General features: G+C 43.7%; 1 protein-coding gene across 1 annotated transcript; it reads left to right on the top strand.

Moving 5' to 3' along the window:
* The first annotated feature begins 3,678 nt into the window (after positions 1 to 3,678).
* DHX57 (DEAH (Asp-Glu-Ala-Asp/His) box polypeptide 57) lies at positions 3,679 to 21,840 on the top strand. Its single transcript, XM_010194861.1, has 23 exons — positions 3,679 to 3,881; positions 4,511 to 4,663; positions 4,946 to 5,116; positions 5,846 to 6,648; positions 8,048 to 8,238; positions 8,392 to 8,513; positions 8,781 to 8,976; positions 9,726 to 9,850; positions 11,030 to 11,163; positions 11,833 to 11,887; positions 12,652 to 12,854; positions 13,888 to 14,004; positions 14,374 to 14,470; positions 15,779 to 15,952; positions 16,225 to 16,425; positions 16,965 to 17,241; positions 18,390 to 18,485; positions 18,581 to 18,664; positions 18,796 to 18,933; positions 19,728 to 19,802; positions 20,247 to 20,381; positions 21,380 to 21,580; positions 21,697 to 21,840. The coding sequence occupies exons 1-23, from the start codon at positions 3,679 to 3,681 to the stop codon at positions 21,838 to 21,840; spliced, it is 4,095 nt and encodes a 1,364-aa protein (XP_010193163.1).
* The last annotated feature ends 606 nt before the right edge of the window (positions 21,841 to 22,446 follow it).

Genomic DNA, 22,446 nt, shown 5'->3' with positions numbered 1-22,446 from the left:
AATGCATTGGCCGTTCTAGGAGGGAAAAGAGAAATTTATTTACAAAGACAGCACTTATTTTCCTCTGTCCTTCTTCTTCACCACCAATGATCTGAATGTTGGTGGTTTTATTGTAGGGCTATCTTGGTGCTGTGTCACTTGGTGTGGTTTAGGGCTGGGCTGGCCACAAAATCCAGGACAGACTCTCTCTATTAACCCCTCTCCCCTCCCCAGAAGGGAAGAGAAAGAGAATAAGGGAGAGAGACTTGATGGGCTGGAAAATAAAACTAACAGATTTAATGAAACAATAATACTGTTACTACAGGATAGTGATGTAAATTGGAAAATAATGAAACATATACAGATATGTACAAATATAGATACAAAACCAACATAAAATCCTCTCCCCTCCCCCCCACCAATGACGAATACGTCACCAGAGGCTCTGTGGAGCAGGGCACTGGAAAAGTCCCAGACTGGACCCAGCAGCAGGTGGGAGCAGGATGCAGGGACACACGAATCAGGATCAGAGGCAGACGAACTAGCAGGGTTCTGCTCAGACTTTGGCCATTGCAGGATCAAGACAGATGGAAGGGCTCCAAGATGGAAGGGTTGAGACCTTCGTGATCTGCTGGTTTCAGCAAGTTCAGCCACTTAGAAGAGACTGAGCTGAAAAGTAAAATCACTAAACAGAAAATTAGTTCTATTTAGCTCACACCTGAACACTATTTCAGGAGCAAAAAATAACAAAATTGAACAATATAAAACGATAATTCTGAAGGAGTTTATCAGGAAGTGCATTTTTGGTGAGTCAAAGATACCTGGGAATTCAACAAACAGCTCAAGCTAGGGAAGTTGTTTTTTTAGTGAATAAAAAGAAAAACATGCAGCTTGACAAATCTATGAACAAAACATTTCAGAGATTTTCCTGAAGGCAGCTTTAAGGAAAAGGGCTGCAGGTTGTTATATTACCAAATGATCCATCAGCTGCTTTGGTTCAAATGGCCCAGTATGTTTTGGTCTGCTGATAATGTGATGGTTTTTCATTTTGTTAAGAAACCACAGGGCCTAAGATTTTTCCAAATCCTAGCAAAATGAGCTGAATATTTGAAGGCGTCCTTTTGCACTCCCCCTGTAGAAAATGAGAGTGATAGAATTCAGGTATTTCCACTTCAAAACAGAGAGCATCTGAGACGCTAAAACCTACCTTCTGCTGCGCAGAGCCATTTCTCCCAGAGCTGACCCTCCATCTCCTGTGGACAGACTGCTCCCAGAGGTGGACCCTTGGAGCATGCAAGCCCCGCTGGAGCAGACACCTCTAAGTGCCGCACACGGTGTGAGCCAGCAGCAGGCCTGTTAGCTGCTCTTCCACCACCACTGAGCCCCACTGTGAGGGTGGTGGGGAGCTGGCGTGGGGCAGAGCAGACCCAAATGGACCATCAGGGGTAGTGGTTATGTCTATCTGCAGGAAGACCCTGAGGAAACTCCCCCACGGCATCTTCTGTATGTCTGTGGGAAGCTCTTACACATCCAAAGCCGTGTGTTACCTGGGTAATAGGCCATTTTTGCTAGTAAAAATTTATGCCTTAAACTCCAACCTGGCACAGGTTGCCCAGAGGAGTTGTGGAGTCTCTGTCCTTGGAGATAATCAAGAGCCGATGGGATGTGGTCCAGGGCAGCCATGCATGTCCAGGGCACCGGGGATCTCTAGAGGAGCCTCCCCACCTCAGCTGCTCATCCTCAGGGTCACTTGTCACCTACATAACTCTCACCGTGAAACTGGTAAAGGTTTCCTCCGTTTTAATCTCATACACTTAGTTTTGCAAAAGGAATTAGCACCTACCAAGATTTTCTTACAATATTTGTCTTTATTTGCGAATATGAAAGACACTTTAAAAGCTGCAGCATCTGTTGAGAAAGAAACCACCAGTTTCCCTGTGGTAACTGTTGGCTGAAATTCAAATATATATACAAATATATATTCAAATACACAGCAGCTTGAAACGGCACATGATTATCAGTGTGCTGCTTGAGTGTGCGACCTTTTTTAGGGGAACCCTCAATCCTGTCCGCGGGGCACCGTGTGAGAGGAATGGGCGGCCGTGGCGGCGGCGGGGGGGATAAAAGCGCTCCCGACCACAGTTGCCAGGCGGAAGTGTTCGCGGTTGCTAGCGGCGCTGGCGACCCGGAAGTGAAAGGTAGGCGCTTCGGGGTCAGAGAGCTGTGCGCCGGGCCGGTGCGGAACGGAGAGGTGGGAGCCGGGCAGAGGGAGAGGCATGGGCGTCCCCGGGGATGTGAAGGGTGTGGTGGCGCCGTGGAGAGCGGGCGGGAAGGGGTGCGCAGGGGAAGCCGTGAAGGAGGCTGAGGAAAGGTGGATGGGCAGGGGATGGGGTACCGGGAACACAGACGGGAGGAGGAAGCGGGGACCTTGCAGTGAAGGCGAGAAGAGGAGGTTTGGGGACCCCCGGGTGCGAGGTGCTGGTGACCGGACACCCCCTAGGAGGTGTGCGAGGCGGGGGACGCTGGGAGGGGCTGGAGCCGTCAAGGAAGTGACCCAGGGGAGCAGCGCTGTTCTGTGCCGGGGGCTCCGTGCTGTGTGTTGAGAGGAAGAACGCGGAGACCCCATGTGCCAGCGTCCCCAGGGACAGCTGCAAGTGTCTGTGTCAGGCTGCCGTGCTCACCCGCTTGGGCTCCCTCACTTATGCTCTGAGCGGGGTCAGCTTGGGTGTTAAATCCTGTCCTGTCCTGACCTGGTGGAGATCCAGCAGGGGGAACTGCCACAAAAAGGACAGTTTGCGTCTTTCCAAGCGCCAAACTGTTGCTGCTCTCCAAGCCCTCATTTGAGCTGTTGCTCGTGCATAGCGACCTCAGTTCTTGTCCTGGCTTTGGAGGTGCCAGTGCAAAGATCCAGGTAATAAGCTCCTGCCAGAGTGTCCACAGCTGCTCAGCTGGCCCTGCAATAGCTTTCCATTTGCAGGAGCATGATGCTGGGGCATATGTTAATGTTGGGCCATTCTGTCACTGACAGCTACTGCTTAATACTGACGAGCTTGATGTGTCAGAACTGGTGAAGATCCTGCTGTGAGAAGGGCAGGAGGGCTTCTGTTTTCCAGGACAGGCCTCTGATCGCTCCCCTGCCCAGGCTTCACAGGACACTCGGCCGTCTGGGCAGCTCCTTCCAGAAGGGGATGGGTCAGGAGCAGGTTAATGTGGAAACAAAACTATGTCTTTGGCTTCAGCTCCCCTTCGACCTTTTTACTCAGCCCTGCAAACTCCCAAGTTGAAAAGTGACAGGGCACAGGCTGCTTTCTGCTGTGGAAGTTCCCCTGAAAGTTTGTCCTTTGGGCTCCCATGTCCATGCGAGTGGCAGAACTGGAGCTCCCAGACTAGGCGACACTGCTGGTAGGCTTGTCCTTTTGCCAGAGATCCTGCGGTTTTTGGTTGAACAGCTGTGAGGAGTATTACTTTTATTTTCTAAAACCACGGAACTTGTTTAACAGTGTTCTAGAAGAATGTGTTTTGCTTCAGGTGCATGCAAATACACCAGCGTACAGGTAATTAACTAAGGGTTGAGACAGTATCTTCTCTTGTCACAAGGAGAAACAAGTAATGCGATGTGTGCCTGGACATTTGTACTAAATGTACTAAAACAACTTCGTAACTAAGGACTGTTTTTGTTCTCTTCCACAGCAAAAGAACATGAGTTCAACAGGGAGGAGAAGAGGAAGGCCCAACAGAGGAGGAGGAAGAGGAAGAGGGAGAGGAGGCAGTGGAAGAGGAGGAGGCAGCAGCAGTGGCCATTCAAACAAGTCTCAGCTTGGTGGAAATAGGAAATGTTCAACCAAAATTTGGGATGATGGAGATGATTTTTGTCTCTTTGAGGAACCAAGGCTGGAATCCAGGTATTTCTTTTAATTTGGAGGGGTTTGGCATAGAGATATTTGCAATACTTTGGGGCTGGTTTTTGGACATCTTTGAATATACAGAAGAGTGAAAGGATCATGAAGCTGTTTCAGTATGAAGCAGTTTTTATGTGTGGGAAGTAGGGTTTTTTTAAAAAAGATTATAACCTCCAATTTTCTTTGGTCATAAAGTAATTTCAGAATGTCTTTGATCAGAAAACACTAATAAACACAGGATATTCATTTTTATGTATTACAAAGCAGAAGCTGGGCCATGGAAAATAAGCAATTTAGAATTAATTTAGTATTCTGCATGTATTCTGACCAATGTAGCTTAGAAATGTGTGGTTGTACTGTAGTCTGAGAACGGCTTTAGCTAGCAAGGTGTTTATTGAATCACTCTGGATTTGACATAGGATAAAATACGTATATACATGCGTGTGTGTGCACAGATACAGACACACACATCCTGGTCACATAAGAAAGAACCCAACTGAATAATCCTTAGGTTGTCTTCCTTTGGATTTCCTGTTTTGAATTACAAGGTTGGGTCCTAACACATCCCAGTTCATTCAAGATCCTTTGAGCCAGACAAGTAAGTCATTATTGTGTTCTATTTTAATTTTTAGATCAAGTGCCCCTGCCAGAAGAGGAGGGCAAATGAAACAGAGACCTGAAGCAAGAATGCCTCTGCAGACCATACACATGACATCGGAGAATCAGAGAAGAGTGAAAGAACTTCTTCAGGAGCTTCAAGGGCAGGAGCTGACTCCTGAATCAGAGTTAGTTTAAATGGAGGCACTACTTCTAGCTCTTCTAGATGAGCATGCTTTACCAGGCACATTGTTAGAAATTAAAACAGTATTCTTTTTTCCCTTAATTTTTATTTTGGTGTCGAATCCTGTGGTTTTGAATCTGCTGTGTTCTTCTATAGTATTGACTCTGGGAAAGGTGTAGCAGAATCCTCCACTTAAATGGAGGATTTAAAACTGCAGAGGTGGAGTTTTGTGTCTGCTCAATAATATTACCATGTTTCATTTTAATTTGATAATTCCTTTTATCAGAGTAGCTGGTTCTGGTGAAGACGATGACGAACCCGATTACCTTGATGATGAACAGTGCTGGTCAGCAGATCAGGAGGTTTCTGACGTAAAACCAAGGCTGTCTGCTGAGCCAGCTGAGCACAGAGTTGTGGAAAGTGAAGTGTCTTCGTTTGCTGTGCACAAACTCTCCAGGTGATGCTTTTCAGTGAATAATTTGTATCCTGAAGAGAGAAATCATGTCTCGATACCGTAACCCCTTAGTGCTTGGACTTCCTTTTGATGCCAGGGAAGTTCTCTGTGCAGAACTGATGAGGTTGTATCTCCTACAAATTTAATCCTCAACTAGATGAATTTAAAATAATGGTTTTATGTAAATGAATCACTTCAGCCTTTTTTCAGTGAAATTTTCAGTTCTTTCTCCAAAGCAATGAAACAAATATTGGGAAAGCTTATGTAATATGTCTGTTTCTTCCAGATATGTAATGTTTCAAAACCTTGTAAGTGTTCTTTATCCATTTTGCTCAGATATGAGCATTTATTAACTATGTTTGCTGTGAGAGTGGTTTATATGTGAGAGGAATCGTTTTTTTCTGAAGAGTTTAATTTATAAAGTTTAACTGAGAAATCTGATCTTGTAACTATTATGTGCTACATTCTGAGGTGGGAGATAGTTGCCACATAATTAGTTGCCTTATAAACAACAGATGAGCATTCACAGACACCAAATTACTGCCTGCTGCTGTCATTTAAAATAGCATAAATATTTTGGTGTAGGTTTTTTTTCCCCCCAATAGTAGTAGTAGTATCTCATGCCATACGTGCTTCCCTGCTGTAAGCCTAGTCAAGCAGATCTGTGGCTATTTTGCTTTATACAAGTTTCTGTCACTCATGTGTTGCCACATTGTCTCTGTTTTGTTGCAGGTATGGGTTTGACAGTGAGCATTGTAGGACAGTACTGAGATCCTGCAATGGAAATATTGGGGCGTCATTGGAGTATTTGATATTGCAGTGCTTTACCGAAAGATATGGAGAGCAGATGGAGGTTTCTGCAACAGCTGCTGAAGCCAGCCAAGTAGAGTGTTTAGAACAGAGACAAGAAGAGGCTTTTGTCCTCCGGTCAATCTATGGAGAAAAGTTTGTAGAAAGAATTCAAAACCGAGTTTGGACTTTTAGTTTGGAATTGGAGTACCTGGCAAAGAGACATGACAAATCTAAACAAAAGGGTGCTGGGGATGCAGCAAAGCAAACTTCAAAGGAAATATGTAAATTTTATCTCCAAGGAGGCTGCAGGTTTGGTTCAAAATGCAGATTTGGACATGAATTCCCTCCAAACCACCCACTAAAACCAGCCAGGAACTGTGTAGATGATGCTCATCTCAGGTCAAACGATGGTCCCATATATGAACTTGAAGTAAGGTTTCCTGAAGAAAACAAGTATCCACTCCAAGCACCTCTTGTGGCATTTTATTCCACCAACGAGAATCTACCTCTTGCTTGTCGTTTGCATATTGCTGAATTCCTCTTCGGAAAGGCCTTGATAGCTGCAAAGGCTAATGAGCCAGTGGTGTACACCTTAGTGACTTGCTTAGAAGATGAATCCGAAATAAGCGAGTTACTTAAAAATACTCACCACAAGTATAGCGTTCCTCCTGTGCCCCTGCTGACGACACCTTTGGTAAAGCTGCAGACAGAGAGTCCATCTGGTTCAAATCAAACGTCTGAAGGTACACCAATTTTTCCCCTATGATTTCTGGGCTAAGAACAGTCAAAATTATTTCTTAAAAAAAAAAAAAAAAAAAAAAAAGAAGGTAGAGAGCCCAATTCAGGCATCTGCTCCAAATCTGTTCCTGGAGGTTAAGGTCATGTGGTAAGCCAGATCCATAATGTGCCTATGCCTCAGGAAGTCCCTTCCATAATAAAGCTGCAGCAGAGAGGTGTTCTGCTGGTCAAGAACTGAGTTAATGGAGCGCAGAGCCACTGAGTTTGGGTTGGCAGAGTGACCGATGCCTATTCCCATACAATCAATAAAAAGCCATTGAGAGATGTGGGGTGAGTTCACCAGACTTGATCAAAGTGTGCTTGGAGGGGAATGGGGAAGGTTGCTTGCAAGCTTTGGTGCCTCTGCTACTCATCAATTCAGAAACACGTTTTAAAAAAATTACTTAAAATCACCAATCACTCTCTCCTCAAAATTAATTTTGTAAAGGTGGATTTAAGGCTCAGTAAGTGTTCCAAGTGGTTCTATCCTTTTTTATGCGTGCAAGTGCAACTAGTTTGATTGCACAAGGGGAGAGTTGGGACTGCGTCACTTAGGGCAAGGTGACAGCAGCTTCGTGACAGAGATGACTTTCAAGCTCTCACTTCCTAAACTGTTTTATCTGAGGCAAACTTTCTGCAAGAGAGTTTTCAATCACATTTTAGAGCACCTAAATAGTGACAGCCTATTCTTTTTTTAATAGTGAAACAAATTATTCCATTTTTATTAATAGCTCCACAGAAAGACAGCTTTGTTCCAGAAATTGAAATTGGAGATTCCAAATGATCTTTCTTATGTTTTAAAATACCTTGTTTAGATAAATATAGTCTTAAAACTTTCAAGGGCTGGCTTACTCTCTGAGCAAATCCTACTTCAGTTGATAGGCAGGAGGCACCAAAGTACCTGGTCTAGTTTCAGTCTTGATTTAAGTGTACTTGACAGTGGCTTAAAACTTAATGCTACAGTGTAGTTTTAATTAATTTAAGCTGTTGCTGCTGTCACATTCTTGTGCTTCACAGAAGTGGTCATGTGGTGAACTGGAGAGGGGAGCTGAGACACGTGAAAAATGTTGAGGAGGGCAAACCAGTCACTGGTCTGGTTCACCACGTGGCCATCTGGACCATGGTGTTGCAGAGCACAGCTGGTAGTGACGAGTGGGTTGGAGCTGGAGAAGTTGTGGTTTGTTTGATGGGGCAAAGGGAGGTTACAGGTAGTGTTGAACTAAATGCATGTCAGAAACAGTCATGCAGGCTCTCAGCTCCAGTCTAACAAGGTTTTTTGTTGAGAATGCTCCTGGAGCATCTGGAGTGCTGATGGAGTCCTGTTCCTTAATAACAACTATGCTGAACTGTACATGTCGTCTCAAGCCTCAGCAGTGTCAGAGCCTCGGGAAGAGGAGGTGACACAAGAGGAGGAGGAGGATGAGCCTGAACAAGTTGTTGTGGAAGATGACAGTTACGTGAACCTCAAGAAAAAACTTTCCAGAAAGTATGATGTGCAGGCAAAGTCTCTGTATAACGACAATGTTAAAATTTGCACACAGTTTCGTCTGAAAAAGGTATGCTGTACAGAACGGAACGTCTGTTTTCATGCTTGCTTTAGAGAAATAAGTATTTAAGCCGCGGGATGCTGTTTCAGGTGATTCTGTTCCACTCCAGTGGTGTTCTTACTGCCCTGCTGTCTGTTGTTTTGTTTTTTTTTTTTGCATCAGTCTTCTAGGCACTTCCAGTCCATGTTGTGTGAAAGACAGAAACTCCCTGCATGGCAAGAGAGGGAAAACATTCTTGATTTGCTGAGGAACCACCAAGTTCTTGTTGTGAGTGGCATGACAGGGTAAGTGTGATTACACATACAGAATTTATGTTTCAGAGTATACACCAAAGAATGGGAAACATGTATTTGTGTCCTGAAAAGGTTAGGTTTGTGATCCATCTGTAACCAGTGACAAGAGTCCTAGGTGAAGGTCATGTAAAGGATGACACAAATGACACAAAGCAAATTTCAAGTGGAACGCAGTCATCTTAAGTTACATGGATGGAAGGTGTTGAGTTGGTGGCTTGTTTGTTTCGGTTTGTTTCTAATCCTTATTTTGTTGTGCAGATGTGGCAAAACCACTCAGATTCCTCAGTTTATTTTGGACGCTTCATTGCAAGGATCTCCAAGCAAAGTTGCAAACATCATCTGCACTCAGCCGCGTAGGATCTCTGCCATTTCTGTGGCTGAACGTGTAGCCAAAGAAAGAACAGAAAGGATTGGACTCACTGTTGGCTATCAGATCCGTCTAGAGAGTGTAAAGGTGAATATACTTTGCTTGTTAGTTTTCATTTGGTTCTACTAAAATGTGCTTAGTGCTTCTCTAGCATATAGAATCTCTGCCATATAGTGAGACAAGCAAGTCTGTATCACCTGTATTTGATATTATATTATGAAATATGTTCTATGTTTTATTGCATCTCAAGTTGCACAGTCCACTTTACAGAATGAGAGTACAGTACTATGTCTTGTGTCGTTTTGCTTTCTGTTGAGACAGGTGAAGGGGTCTGAGAATAGGAGTAATATTTCTGCCCTCTGGAAGGCTACTGACTTGTTTTCTGCTTGTCTCTATTTCCACTTGTCTTCCAAGTGGAGATTGAAGGGTACAGCTTCAGTCAGCCAGAAGGGGGAGGTTGAATCAAACTGCTGTGTTGGAAGTGAAATTTTGTCTATGTTGCAGCTGATTGCTTTTTTCAATAACTGTTATAAAAGAGATTAACTACGTCTTTCTAAGGACAGAGTTCCTAGTTGTTTATCAGAAAGCAACTTGCACAGGAAAAACAGTTCAGATTTTTTGTTTACCCCATAGAGTTAGCAATGCCTCTTGGTAAGAAGCTGATGCTCTTTAGTTTTAATCAAGAACGAGAAATCATTCAGCCCGTCTCCAGCAGGGCTTGCACATTCCCTTTCTGTCAAAGCTGGCACTCAGCTGAAATAAAATGCAACACATATTCTCTTTGCACTATATTAAGCTGCACAGAGTCAACTGAATGCTTTGTCTTACTGTTCAAGTCCTCAGCTACCAGACTCTTGTACTGCACTACTGGTGTGCTGTTGAGAAGGCTGGAAGGAGATCTGACTTTGCAGGGAATCACACACGTCATTGTTGATGAAGTTCATGAAAGAACAGAAGAAAGGTAAATAACCTCTTATCCTGTAAGCAAAATTTAAAAAACCCAAACCCATAGTCAGAAGGATCAAGGTGACTAAGGTGCAAGTAACTGAAGACAAACTTGTTGATCTTGTGGCAGTAGCGTGGAATGGTGGAAGGAGTCTGGTTGTAGGTTCTTGTCTTTGGACAGTAGGCAGCTGTGTTGCAGCAGCTTGCAAAGAAATCACATCTTTCTTAAATCTCTGTGCCTCCAATCTGCCATCACGTTGCAGTGGTGTTGAAAAGAGGTTTTAGATGGTGCTGGTTAAGTAGCTTTTTAACCACAGTTGTGTGGTTCTTATTCTTCTCTTGTTTCAGCTTTTTCCAAATACCCGAACTCTTCACATGCCCTTTTGGGAATTACTTCTCCTGATGCAGGTGTCAGCAGAGCACCTGCATGGGACAACTGCTTGAGTTCTCTTCCAGTCTATAGATTTTACTAGTTCCAGTCTCATCCTATCCTACTCCAGCCTCCCGCAGCCTTCTGCCCCATTTACCTGCTGATGCTAGGCAAAAGATCACGTCTGTCGGTATCTCTGTAAACTAAGTGGCAAGGATCCTTTTATGTTTTCCTTGTGAAACATTGCAATGCAGCAGGTTTCCTGGAGGCTTTGTCTGTGACCTGTTATTCCACAGCTCAGATTATATTTTAGCCTCATAAAAGGGCTTGCATCTCTTAAGGATTCTTCTTCCTTCTCATCTAAAAATCACTCCAAGCCAGTCTTCTAGGTGTGCCGCAAAGGCTGGAAATATGTTGAGAAGGATACAGTGAGCAGGGAAGAGTGGGTAAGTTTGAATTACTCTTCCAGTGAGGAAAAGGAGCAACAAGGACTTGTCTGTTACTTTGAGTTAATTTGTTATCTAGTGGCATTGTGTTATCATTAAGGTAATTAATTTATAAGGAAGCTAGAGCTTTTTGTTGCTTAAATGAATTTACCAAGTAATCATGACACTCTCTAGTAAGGGACAACCAAAAAGTAAGCAGATTGCCTTCCATTAATTTACTGCAGTATTAGCCTCCAGCCGTTCTGAGAAGCTCATGCTTCTGTGATAGTATTGCTGTGCTGTTGAAAGCACCAGGAAGGTGAACAGAATGGGGAGGAAAGAAGAGCCTCTGGAAGTTAACACCAAAGAAATTCAAATGTCCTTTTCTTATTTCCTTCAGTGACTTCTTGCTGCTGGTTTTGAAGGATGTAATGGTTCAGAGGCCAGACCTGCGCGTTATACTAATGAGTGCCACCTTGAATGCAGAGCTTTTTTCTCAATACTTTCAATCCTGTCCAATTATTAACGTACCAGGTGAAAACCATTCATTTTTATTGTCTTGTCACATTCATTGTCTCAGGGGTTTGTTTTCAGTATTTCTGCTTGCAATGTGTTTGTCAATTCAAGTGCAAGGGGCTAATTTGCAAAGTGACAAGATGAGGAATTGTGATTCCAAGAACTGTGATTCCAAGGGGTTAAAAGGAAAGACCAATGAGATTTAGGAGAGAGAAGACTTGGAAATGAAGCCTTTTTTGTGCTGTCTCTATACTGGAAGAATTTCTTTCCCCAAAAGACACAAAGGACATGGCATGCATGACGTCGTTCCCCTGAGCTGGTTTCACCACAACTGAAGACCCTTCTCTATCCTTGTGAATAAAGAAGCAGTGAGAGGATCCAGCTGAACATGTACACATTAAGCCAAATGTGACTTTTAAATTGCTCAGTTATTACATGAAGCATGACAGAAACACATAGCCTCCTGGGTATGTTCTTGTAATTGTATCAGCCCTTCTATGACTGTGTAAGTGCATGTTGCCAAACCATGCTAGGAAAACATCTACTGCTTGTCCTAGACAGAAATTGTGTTGAAGAGTGCAGTATAGATGAGAGCTGTGAAGCCTGTGTGAAATGATCAACATCTTCTGTATTTTTCCTCTTTGTGTGTTATCTGGCATGTAGATTTATTCTCATGTTTCCTTTTAGGCCGAACATTTCCTGTGGATCAGTTTTTTCTGGAAGATGTGATAGCAATGACAAGGTATGGAATTGCCAAACATTCTCGGATGTATTTGGCCTTTGAGGTGCATTCTTGACCTTGAGACTGCTGTAGTTCTGTACATAAATTTAAAAATCAGATCCTCTCAAATCTCCCCCCTCACTTGCAGTCTTGGAGTTGTACTAAAGCACTCACTTTAAACCATACTTACACTTCAGTGGGCTCTAGGGTCTCATGCCAAAACCAAGCCTTTCTGCATTAGACACTACAGAAGTACTCCAGAAAAGGTGAGCTTTGCAATGAACAGTTTGTCAGTGCTTGTGCTTTGCTTGTTTCAGTGGTGGCTAGATGTTGGCAAGCAAAAGAAACTTGAAGGCAGATTTCAGCGCTGTGGGTGAACAATGCAGGATACCAAACAATTCCTTTTTGTGAGCCCTACCTTGAGGCTCAAGTACCAGTTTCTTGTTACCATTTGTAGTTACTGGGGAGTCACAGCAGCCCAGACAGTCCAGATAGTAAATGGATCAGCTATTGTAAATTACTTGTGGATTGTTGCTCTGAGCTGCCCACTTAGCTGTCAAGATCAAGGTTGCAATCCTAGTTCTTTGCATTGCAGCTTTTAAAAGACATCCCAGTATGGAAGGACACCTTGACCTTGATACTGTCTATGGTTTTGCAACCCACTTATACAAAGTTTCTCTCAAATTTATATATAAATACTTTTGATACCCTATCTCTGTAGCTAATGATTAGAAGGAGACTGTAAGGCTTCTTTCTACACCACTAAATGTCCTCCTGCTGTTCAGGTATGTTTTAGAGGACAGTAGTCCTTACAGGCGCAAGACAAAGCAAGAAAACAAGCAGAATGGAAGGCACAAAAGAACTGCATTTGAAGAAGTGGAGGAGGACCTGAGACGTGCTGGCATTCTGGAAGGCACTGATGCAGTTGTCAGAGATTCAGACCCAGACCAAAAATTAACCCTGAAGCAGCTCCTTACACGATATAAAGGTGAGCTGCTTCTTAAATCCAATGATTTGGCATATAAAATTTGCCAGCCAACATGGTATGTTAGCATATAGTATTGTCTGTTGAATGCATGTTATAATTCAGAGTTTTATACTTGTGAAGTTAAGCAGATCATGACCTATTGATGAGATCAGAAACCTGCCAGCTTTAAAAAACAAAAACAAAAAAACCCACCCAAAACATTTGCATAAACGAGAACAGACATCTTGGCTGAAAACAGTTCTCAGTATCTGGAAAAGGATGGTTTTCAGCCACTATCTGTTTCTCTTTTTAGATGCCTTGTTAATTCCACTTTCTTCTCTGTATCTGTTCTTGCTGGAGCAGCTTTACTTAAAGCATGGCATGTATCTGCCCTCTTCGGAGAGGTCGCTTGAGCACGACAAGCCTTCCTCGAGAAATTCAGTAACTCTGTGAATGGTTTAGTAGGAGAGGCAGACTTTTCCATGAACTTCCCACTCTGCCATCATGAAAATCCTCCTTGTGCTTAGTCTTGAGGAGTTTTTCCTGCACACCCTTATGGTGAGCTCCACAGTGGTACTGAGTGAGAGCCATTGCTTAAAAGCTCCAGATTCCTGCTAGGCAGTTATCATCTCAGAAGAAGAAGGGAATCCGTGTCTTTTTGAGTTGGTGTAAAACACATTGGAAGGGAGAAGAGAGAGCTTGAGAAGGTGGTCCTGGAGGTATCTGTAAGTGGCCATATGAAGGCTTTTGACTCCTCTTACCACTGGAATGGGCGCATGTCAGTCTGCTAGTCGATGAATCCTGGTCCAGGCTGTGCACAGGGCAGGTGTGAGCCCCAGTAAGGCGTAAGAAAGGAAGGGAAGAGCAGAAACAGGAGAGCATGGAAAGGTGTATGTGACACATTGAGTTTCTTATGGAGCTATCTGTCTGGTCCAGCCAGATGCTATTTAAGCCAAGGTGTGGTTGGTTGTTCAGCCACGCTGGTGCAATGCATCCAGCAGATGTTTTTACCAGAGATGGACTTACTGTGTGTTTTATTTCTTTTTTTCCCCAGGGGTTAACAAGGCAGTGTTGAAAACAATGTCTGTCATGGACTTGGACAAAGTTAATCTGGAATTAATTGAAGCCTTACTGGAGTGGATAGTCTCTGGCAGACATTCATACCCTCCAGGTAATTTCACTGTCCTTGAGAGACAGAAGTCTCTCTACAAAAGTAGATTCATGGCAGCTGTGCACTTACAGACTGCCCAAAGCTAATGTTTTGCATGCAAAGTTTCTGTAGTTACTATTTTTGAAGGGAAAAAAAAAAGCCTTAACTGAGTAACAAAGCCCCTGATATACATGAGATGGGGAAGGTGAGAGAATTGTCTAATGCGGAAAGTCTTTGGTGGCAGACTGCTGCAGCCTGTGTTTTATGTACAATAATTGCAAAACAGCTGAAGTTTTGACTTGGGCCTTCTGCACATTGATAAAATATCATGCTGTCCTTTCTGTTGAGTGATTGGTTTGTTTATTTATTTATTTTCATCTGCATATGTAGGTGCTGTGTTGATATTTTTGCCTGGTCTAGCAGAAATCAAGATGCTTTATGAGCAGCTCCAGTCTAATGCTCTTTTTAATAACAGGCACAGCAAGAGGTAAGGCAGAAAAGCTCCACAACTGTCAGTCTTTACCCATTAATAAGGAGTAGCTTCCTGCATAAAGCCTAGCTTTATCCAGGGATAAATAAAGGTTATTAAATGTGTGAGACAGCTTGTGATATGAAGGTCTTGACTCCAGTCAGGGTAATTCTTTTCTATTATCTTCTTGGCTTGAGTTTTTTTTTGTTTGTTGGTTTTTTTCCTCTCCTCAACTCAGGAAGTTTAGTTGCTGAAGTTCTCAGAGACCCTAGTGATGAGTGTTCTCCTTTTTGTGCTCTGCTAGATGCAGTGAACTGTGGAAAACTTCACCTTGGCCCTTGATCTATTTCAGAATGTTGGATTGAGACACATTCAGTTGTGATTAGCCTTAGATTGTTACATGGAGATGCAATTGGATCTCCTTGACTAAACAGTTTTTACACAGATGTCCATGGTGAGGTGAGCTGGAGTGATTTCTTCCAGTCTGTCATTATAAATGGCAGATGCTCAACTCTTCAAAAGAGACAGAACTTTTGCTCAAGTCTGTTCTGAGACCTGTCCCTTCTGTAAACTTCTCCGCTTCCACATGTGTCAGAAATAGTGTGGCCAGTAGGACTGGAGAAGTCATCATCTGTACTCAGGACTGGTGAGGCCACGCTTCAAATCCTGTGTTCAGTTTTGGGCCCCTCACTACAAGAAGGACATTGAGGTTCTGTAGCGTGTCCAAAGAAAAGCAACGAAGCTGGTGAGGGGTCAGGAGCACAGATCTTGTGAGGAGCAGACGAGGGAGCTGGGACTGTTTAGTCTGGAGAAAAGGAGACTCAGAAGAGACCTTGTAGCAACTACCTGAAAGGAGGCTGTAATGAGGTGGGTTTTGGTCTCTCCTCCCAAGTAACAAGCAACAGGACAAGAGGAAAATGGCACCAAGTTGTGCCAGGGGAGGTTTAGATTGGATATTGGGAAAAATTTCTTCACCAGTTTCTGTCAAGCACTGGAACAGACTACCCAGGGAAGTGGTTGAGTCGCCATTCCTGGAGGTATTTAAAAGACTGGTAGATGCGACACTTAGGGACATGTTTTAGTGGTGGACTTGGCAGCGTTAGGTTAACAGTTGGACTCTGATCTTAAGGGGCTTTCCAAACCCAAATGGTTCTATGATTCTGTGTCTTAAAGGTGCTGTGCAGAGAGGTTTGCTGGTTTTATATTGCTTTGAGTGGCTGTGGGCAGTGTCTGGTACTAGTGGGGCCAAAGTGTGTGCAGGCCGATTGTTCCCAAGAGGGACAAGGCTGGAGATGCACTGAGCATGCTGTCCTGTTGTCCTTCCAGGTGCGTTGTTTATCCGCTTCATTCTTCGCTGTCCAGTGAAGAACAGCAGTCTGTGTTTCTCAGACCTTCTGCAGGAGTCATCAAAATCATCATCTCTACAAACATTGCAGAAACGTCTGTCACTATTGATGATGTGGTCTATGTGATTGATTCTGGAAAAATGAAAGAGAAAAGGTACTGGGATTCATTCCTTGGGAACTCTGTGGTCTGGGAAGTTGTTCTATGCCTTGAGCTGAATATTTTAGCTTTTCAAAGAACTGGGAAAAACATGAAGGAACTTGGTCAGCAGAAAGCTGCTGCAAGGTGGATGAAGCCAATCTAGACTCAGATTCAACTGCAGGGCTGGGAATCCTGTCCAGACAGAAGTTGGCAGCATCTGCCTGCTTGAGCTCCAGCCTCTTTACTCTGCACTCATGAGTATAAGCTTGTTTCTTGCTTTCCTGTAGATACGACCCAAGCAAAGGAATGGAAAGTCTGGAAGACACATTTGTGTCCAGGGCAAATGCCCTGCAGAGGAAAGGACGAGCAGGCCGGGTAGCTTCAGGAGTCTGCTTTCATCTTTTCAGTAGCCATCACTATAGCCATCAGCTTATAAAAGAGCAGTTACCTGAAATACAAAGAGTGCCCTTGGAGCAGCTTTGTCTAAGGTGAGCTGTTCCTGTACTGCCTGAAAAAGCTGGCATGCAGAATGTCCTCCCTCCGCTTGCAGGGAGCACCTGGAATGCCATTACCAAGATGTTTGGTTTCCTCGGTGTTTTCTCACATTATGGAACCAAGAAACTTGCTCTGGAGATCTCGGGGTCTGCTGGCTCATGCAAACACTAAATGAAGAGGCCCTCTGATGCCTGCTGCACACTGTGCACCACTTTGTATAAAAAGGAAATGAAAGAACACAAATTATTTTTTACAGTAAAAACTTTATTTTAAACCCTAGTGTGCTAAATAGGAATCCGTTCTTACAGACTCTGTGAAGTTGGATGAGGTTCACTGCTCCCCAGCTATGATTTCACATTGCTTCCTGACTTCAAATACACATTACAGGCCCTCTTCTAGGGAGCATGGTCTTGGAAGTGTGTTTTATGTTGGGTTGTTTGTTTCGGTTTTATAAAGGTTTGCTTTTTTGTCCTGTGTATGGAACTAAGACGCTTTTTAAAAAAATCTTTTCTTATTTTTTTTTCCCCTCAAGAATTAAGATTCTGGAGATGTTTTCTGCACAGAGTCTTCACTCTGTCTTATCACGACTAATTGAGCCCCCTAGAACTGAGTCATTGCGGGCATCAAAGCTGCGACTGCAAGACTTGGGAGCATTAACTCCGGATGAAAAGCTCACCCCTCTGGGATATCACTTGGCCTCTCTGCCTGTTGATGTCAGGATTGGGAAGCTGATGCTGTTTGGCACCATCTTCCGCTGCCTGGATCCTGCGCTAACTATAGCAGCCAGTCTGGCCTTTAAGTCGCCTTTTGTAAGTGTTCACTGTGCATCCCACTTTGAAAGCGATTCATTTTCACGCGGCAGCAAAACGCTCTTGTAACTTGCAGCATGCTACATTTCAGTATGTTAATTCTCCTTTTTGGTGTACATTGTTTACATGTTAATGCAGTGCTCATTAAGGAAGTCCAGTTATAAGCAGAGGACCAAAATCATGAAGCAGTGACAAGAATGTTATTTTTATTATGAGTGAACAGCAGAAACAGAGTGGATGTTAGTTTTAATTTTATCTAAGAGGTACAGCCAGTCCATTTTGTCTGAATTTGGCCTAACAAAAGAAAATGGATGGTAACAAAAGAAGCAGTTAGGAATAATTATGAAGCAGTGATAGTGATGAAGTTGACATGTCTGAGCTGTGAGCGCAGAGTTCAGTTTGGATCTCAGTTTGCGTTCACTTTGGCTTTTTGAATCAGTTGCTGTACTTACAGGTGCTCTTACTGTTGTTCATCTACTGCAATGTCCAGACTTGCATGAAAAGTCAGACTTCCTTGAAGTTTCGATTGCTATCATTAATAGTGCCAGTAGTTTTCATTGAAGATAGTTGTGAAATAACTGAAAATAGATTGTTCCAGTTACTTGTTTTCCATATGCTTATTGAGCATTTTCTACAGCATTTTGTCTTCAAGTGCTCTAAGTTTCTATATGCTGATCTAGTATAACTTAAATTCAGCTTTTTAATGTCCTGAGTTACCTTCTCTCTCTCAGCTCCAGGTGAATTTTAGGCTTGCTGTGCTCTTCTCTATTCTAGGCATTCTCATTTGAGCTTCAGCACCATTAACTTGCCAAGACTTATCAGACAGTGTTTTTCATGGGGCTTTTTTTTGTATCCTGCAGCTCTCGAGAGGTCTGCCCAAAAAAGAAATATTTTTCTGTGAACTGGTCAATCACAAATTTACCTCTGGATCCATTGTGGTTAGATAGGGCAGTGGGTTTAGGTGCTGTACTGTTGACGGGGCATTTTTTAATGCCTCGTATTTTCTGTTATCCATGGAGAAAATTTGCACTCTGACCTGTGAACTGCTGTCTAAATACAAATACAGAAGATTTTGCTATGCAGCTCTGGCAATGTCTTGTCTAAGTTGTGAGGGGAAGAACACACTTAATCTGCTACTGCTTGTCTAGGTGTCACCATGGGACAAAAGGGAAGAGGCAAACAAAAAGAAGCTGGAGTTTGCAGTAGGAAACAGCGACTACCTGGCTCTTCTCCAGGCCTATAAGGTGAGCTAAAATTCAGTAGCCTTTCTGAGGTTTGTGATGTGAATTGAACATGGGAAATGTGACCTGAAATATTTTCTTCCCATCCTCTCAATTAGGGATGGTGTTTAAGTATCAAAGAGGGCTCTCAGGCAAGCTACAACTACTGCAGGGAGAACTTTTTGTCAGGAAGAGTTCTTCAGGTAAGTCAGTTTTTGTGGCCACAAACAGGGACTTCCTGGGACGCTGACAGAGTCCTAGTGATGAAATAAGCAACTGGTGAAGACTCTCCTCGCCCTGTGTGGTACCATCACAGCCCTTTGTCTGTTTGTAGGAAATTGCCAGTCTGAAGCGGCAGTTCACAGAGCTGCTTTCTGACATTGGGTTTGTGAAGGAGGGATTAAGAGCCAGAGACATTGAGAAGAGGTGGTCCCAAGGAGGCGATGGCGTGTTGGATGCCACAGGAGAAGAGGTAATTCACAGCATTTCAGTGCTCCAAAACGATACTGCTGTTTTTCATTTCACCTGGGTGCCAGGTAGGCTTCTTGTCACAGCCTGGCTTTGTAATCTCACACCGGCAGCAGTCACCTCCTGCCTGCTCTGTCTTCTTCCCTGTACATCGTGCATGCTGGTACTAATCTTGATTGCATGAGGCCTCATATGCCCAGGAAGAACAGGCCCAGATGCGGAAGTGAGCTGAAACCTCCTTGAGACAGTGAAACACTGCTGCATTGACACATTAGAAGTCAGCAAGTGGTAGAAAGGCACAAGTCTGACTTATGACCTGGCCTGAATGCTGGGATTAGTGTCAACCTTATTTTGGGAACAGAGTTACGTTACAGAACAGACAGTGACACACTTCAGCATTGCAGGCAATCCTCAGAAAGCAGTACCTCCGGAGCCAGACATCTCCTAGGCCTACACAAAGAGGTGACAAGGGTTGGGTAGTTGTAGAGTCTCACGGTGCATTGGGACAACGTGTGCTTGCTTCCTCTCAGGGACAAGCCATTTTGTAGCCTGACGTGAAGGAACAATTAGGTTTGGCACTAGCTGCATCATGATAGTTAGTGGCTAATTTGTTCCATTGATAGCGGGGAGAATACAGCCCAGGTTTAGCCAGTAACCTGGAGCAGTAACTGGTCCTCCCCTATAAGGCACAGCAATGCAGCTGTAAAAGTAAACCAGGCTCAGGAATTGAATTGTTCCAGAAGCAGAACCTCTGTAGAGTTACCTGTAGAATACTTAAGGTGTGCATTAATTTCACAGGCCAATTCGAACGCAGAGAACATCAAGCTGATCTCCGCTATGTTGTGTGCTGCACTGTATCCCAACGTTGTCCAGGTAAAAGAATGCTCTTTCATTTTCCCTTCTGCTGTCTAGCGTATCCACACAGCCTGTTTTCAGTACGGGCTGATTGTGGCAGCCTTGAGCCTGGCTTAGGTTGCCAAATCTTGCTGCTTGTAGTGTTGGAGCCAGGCAGCTGACCTCCAGTTTGTATTGCTTGAGACTGCTGCTGTTTCTACAGGCTGATTTTAGTGTCTCAGAAGTCAGCAGCAAATGTCAAATGGAAGCTACTTTAAATCACAGCTTTTTAGAAGGCTGAGGTTGCAAATGAACAGTTGGGGTTAGACAGCACCAGGAATGCAGCATCTGTCTCTGGTGACTTGACATGTTGCTACTTAACATGGTAAAGTTTTGGGTTCTGGTTTTGATAAAACTAAAAGATAAGCCAAAAAAGCTTTCTGGTACAGCAGATTTTTATAACTTTTTAATCTTACCATACAGGTGAAAAAGCCAGAGGGCAAATACCAGAAGACCAGTGCAGGAACAGTCAAAATGCAACCAAAAGCAGAAGAGCTGAAGTTTGTTACTAAAACCGATGGTTATGTTCACATTCACCCTTCATCTGTGAATTATCAGGTCAGGATTTTTTTTTTGTTTTGTTTTAAACTTTTGCTTGAGCACTTGAGATTACAGTGAGGGTCTCTATTAATGTTTTTTTTAAAAAAATCTTTATTACTGACCACCCCTGTTAGAACTGTAAATACTGGCGTGTTTCTGAGTTAAGAGTGTCCTCCTGGGCCCAAAGTGAAACTGCAGCCTCTGGAGTGGTGTTAGCAGAGGCAGTAATCCCCCAGCTCCCGTTTTCTTAAACTGTGTGCAAAAATATTGAGGTTGCAATGCTCCCCTGGCTTCTCCTCTATATTGACTTGAGATTGCATGCACGTGTGTAGCACCTTTATATAGGCAGATGACTTCTCCCCACCACCTCTCCTCAGTCTTTGTCTCTTTCAGCTGAAATATCATTCACTGGTAAATAATTCAGGGACATGCTCTGGTTTGTTTCTTTGTGGGTCTTCAAACTCTGAAGTTAATTTCCTTTCCAGCCTAACAGCTAATACTTAGGTAAGAGCTCTTCTCTCTCTGCCATAATACATGGTAATATTTGTCTCATTAAGTCTGTGCTCATATTTGACAATTCATTGCTCTTCAGAGATATAAAATACTTGCTTTAAAAAAGTGAGGTTTTAATAATTACCACATATTTGGGTCATAAAGGCTTTGAACTGTTCACTCTTGCTTTGAAAGAGCATAACAAATGTGTGTATGAAAAAGTCCTTAGCATGAAATGGAGAACTTGGGGCCTTGAGGCAACACTGATGAATTGAGCCGATTCTCACATGCTCACTGCAAAGCGGGAAGGAGCATGGGATAACTGGCAGAGACACTGGCAGCTCTTACAGGTCAGAGTGAGTCTGTCAGTTATGCAGGTGCATTTTTGGCACACTTGCTGTTCTTTGCAGCAGTAGAAGAAGCAGGGGGAGGCCTGTCCAGAAAGAGGCAGGTGAGCCCATGTTTTCCTGAGCAGGTAGGAAGAGATGTGGGAGTCTAAAGAGGGTGTTGTACACATGTTGCAGACAAGGCACTTTGAGAGCCCCTACCTGGTCTATCATGAGAAGATCAAGACCAGCCGTGTGTTCATTCGGGACTGCAGCATGGTGTCGGTGTACCCGCTGGTCCTGCTTGGAGGCGGGCAGGTTCACATACAGCTGCAGAAGGGGGAATTTGTCATTTCTCTTGATGACGGATGGATACGGTTCGTGGCCGCCTCTCACCAGGTAAGGCAAAGGAGGGATAATCCTGGCAGTACTGCAGAGCTGTGCTGCTGTTTACAGCGCAGGAGCTGCATTTCGGGAGCCTCACACTCGCCTCTGTGTCTTGCTGTACACATTAGGTGGCTGAGCTGGTGAAAGAGCTGCGCTGCGAACTCGACCAGCTGCTGCAGGATAAAATCAAGAACCCCAGCATGGATCTGTGCATGTGCCCCCGTGGCTCTCGGATCATTGGTATGATTGTAAAGCTTGTAACCACACAGTGAAGCAAGAACAGCTTTCTACAAAGAAAGATTCACTGCCTGAGAACAGACTAACATCAGCGTCTTGAAGGACTTGTCCCAAAATATGATGCTGATCTCTGGAAGACCAAGTTGGCAACCATGCTATTGACAGATTTCTGGGCTGTTTTTTTTGTTTTGTTTTGTTTTTTGATTTGTGCTTTTTTTTTTTTTTGCTTTGTTTGCAGAGAGCTTGTTTGTTGAAAGTAAGGTGGCTTCCAGTGTACTGGGCGAAAATGGCAGATCTCCCAGAAGGGACAGAAATCTCCAAGCAAGAAAGCATTTTTTTTCATGAGGCTGTCCACTGGCAGTAGTGTTTTCTGGTCACAAAAATACCTGCTACCTAGCTGCTGCTTGCAATAGTAATGTCTGGAGGCAGCATGGGACATCATAAGCTGCTCCCAAATCGGTTTAAAGGCACATCTACATTTTGGCTGAGACTTCACTGAGGCAGTCACTTGTGGCTGGCCAGGGATTGATTTGCTTATAGTTCAACCCAAAGCTCTTAAAAACAAACAAACAAAGCAAAACATGAACACCTTTTGATTCATGTCGTTGTTTTCTGAAACTGATTTAGAGCACATGCTCTGG

The sequence above is a fragment of the Mesitornis unicolor genome, unplaced genomic scaffold (assembly GCF_000695765.1).
Source record: "Mesitornis unicolor isolate BGI_N332 unplaced genomic scaffold, ASM69576v1 scaffold23441, whole genome shotgun sequence".
In the NCBI taxonomy this organism is placed as follows: Eukaryota; Metazoa; Chordata; class Aves; order Mesitornithiformes; family Mesitornithidae; genus Mesitornis; species Mesitornis unicolor.
This window is presented reverse-complemented; position numbering and strand designations above follow the sequence as displayed.

Bases quoted from the DNA above. Each gene is read 5' to 3' on its own strand.
- DHX57 (XM_010194861.1), top strand. From the start codon at position 3,679: ATGAGTTCAACAGGGAGGAGAAGAGGAAGGCCCAACAGAGGAGGAGGA. The intron at 11,164-11,832 runs GTGAAAACCATT...GTTTCCTTTTAG, and splicing joins TCCAATTATTAACGTACCAG to GCCGAACATTTCCTGTGGAT. The intron at 18,486-18,580 runs GTGAGCTAAAAT...CCTCTCAATTAG, and splicing joins CTCTTCTCCAGGCCTATAAG to GGATGGTGTTTAAGTATCAA.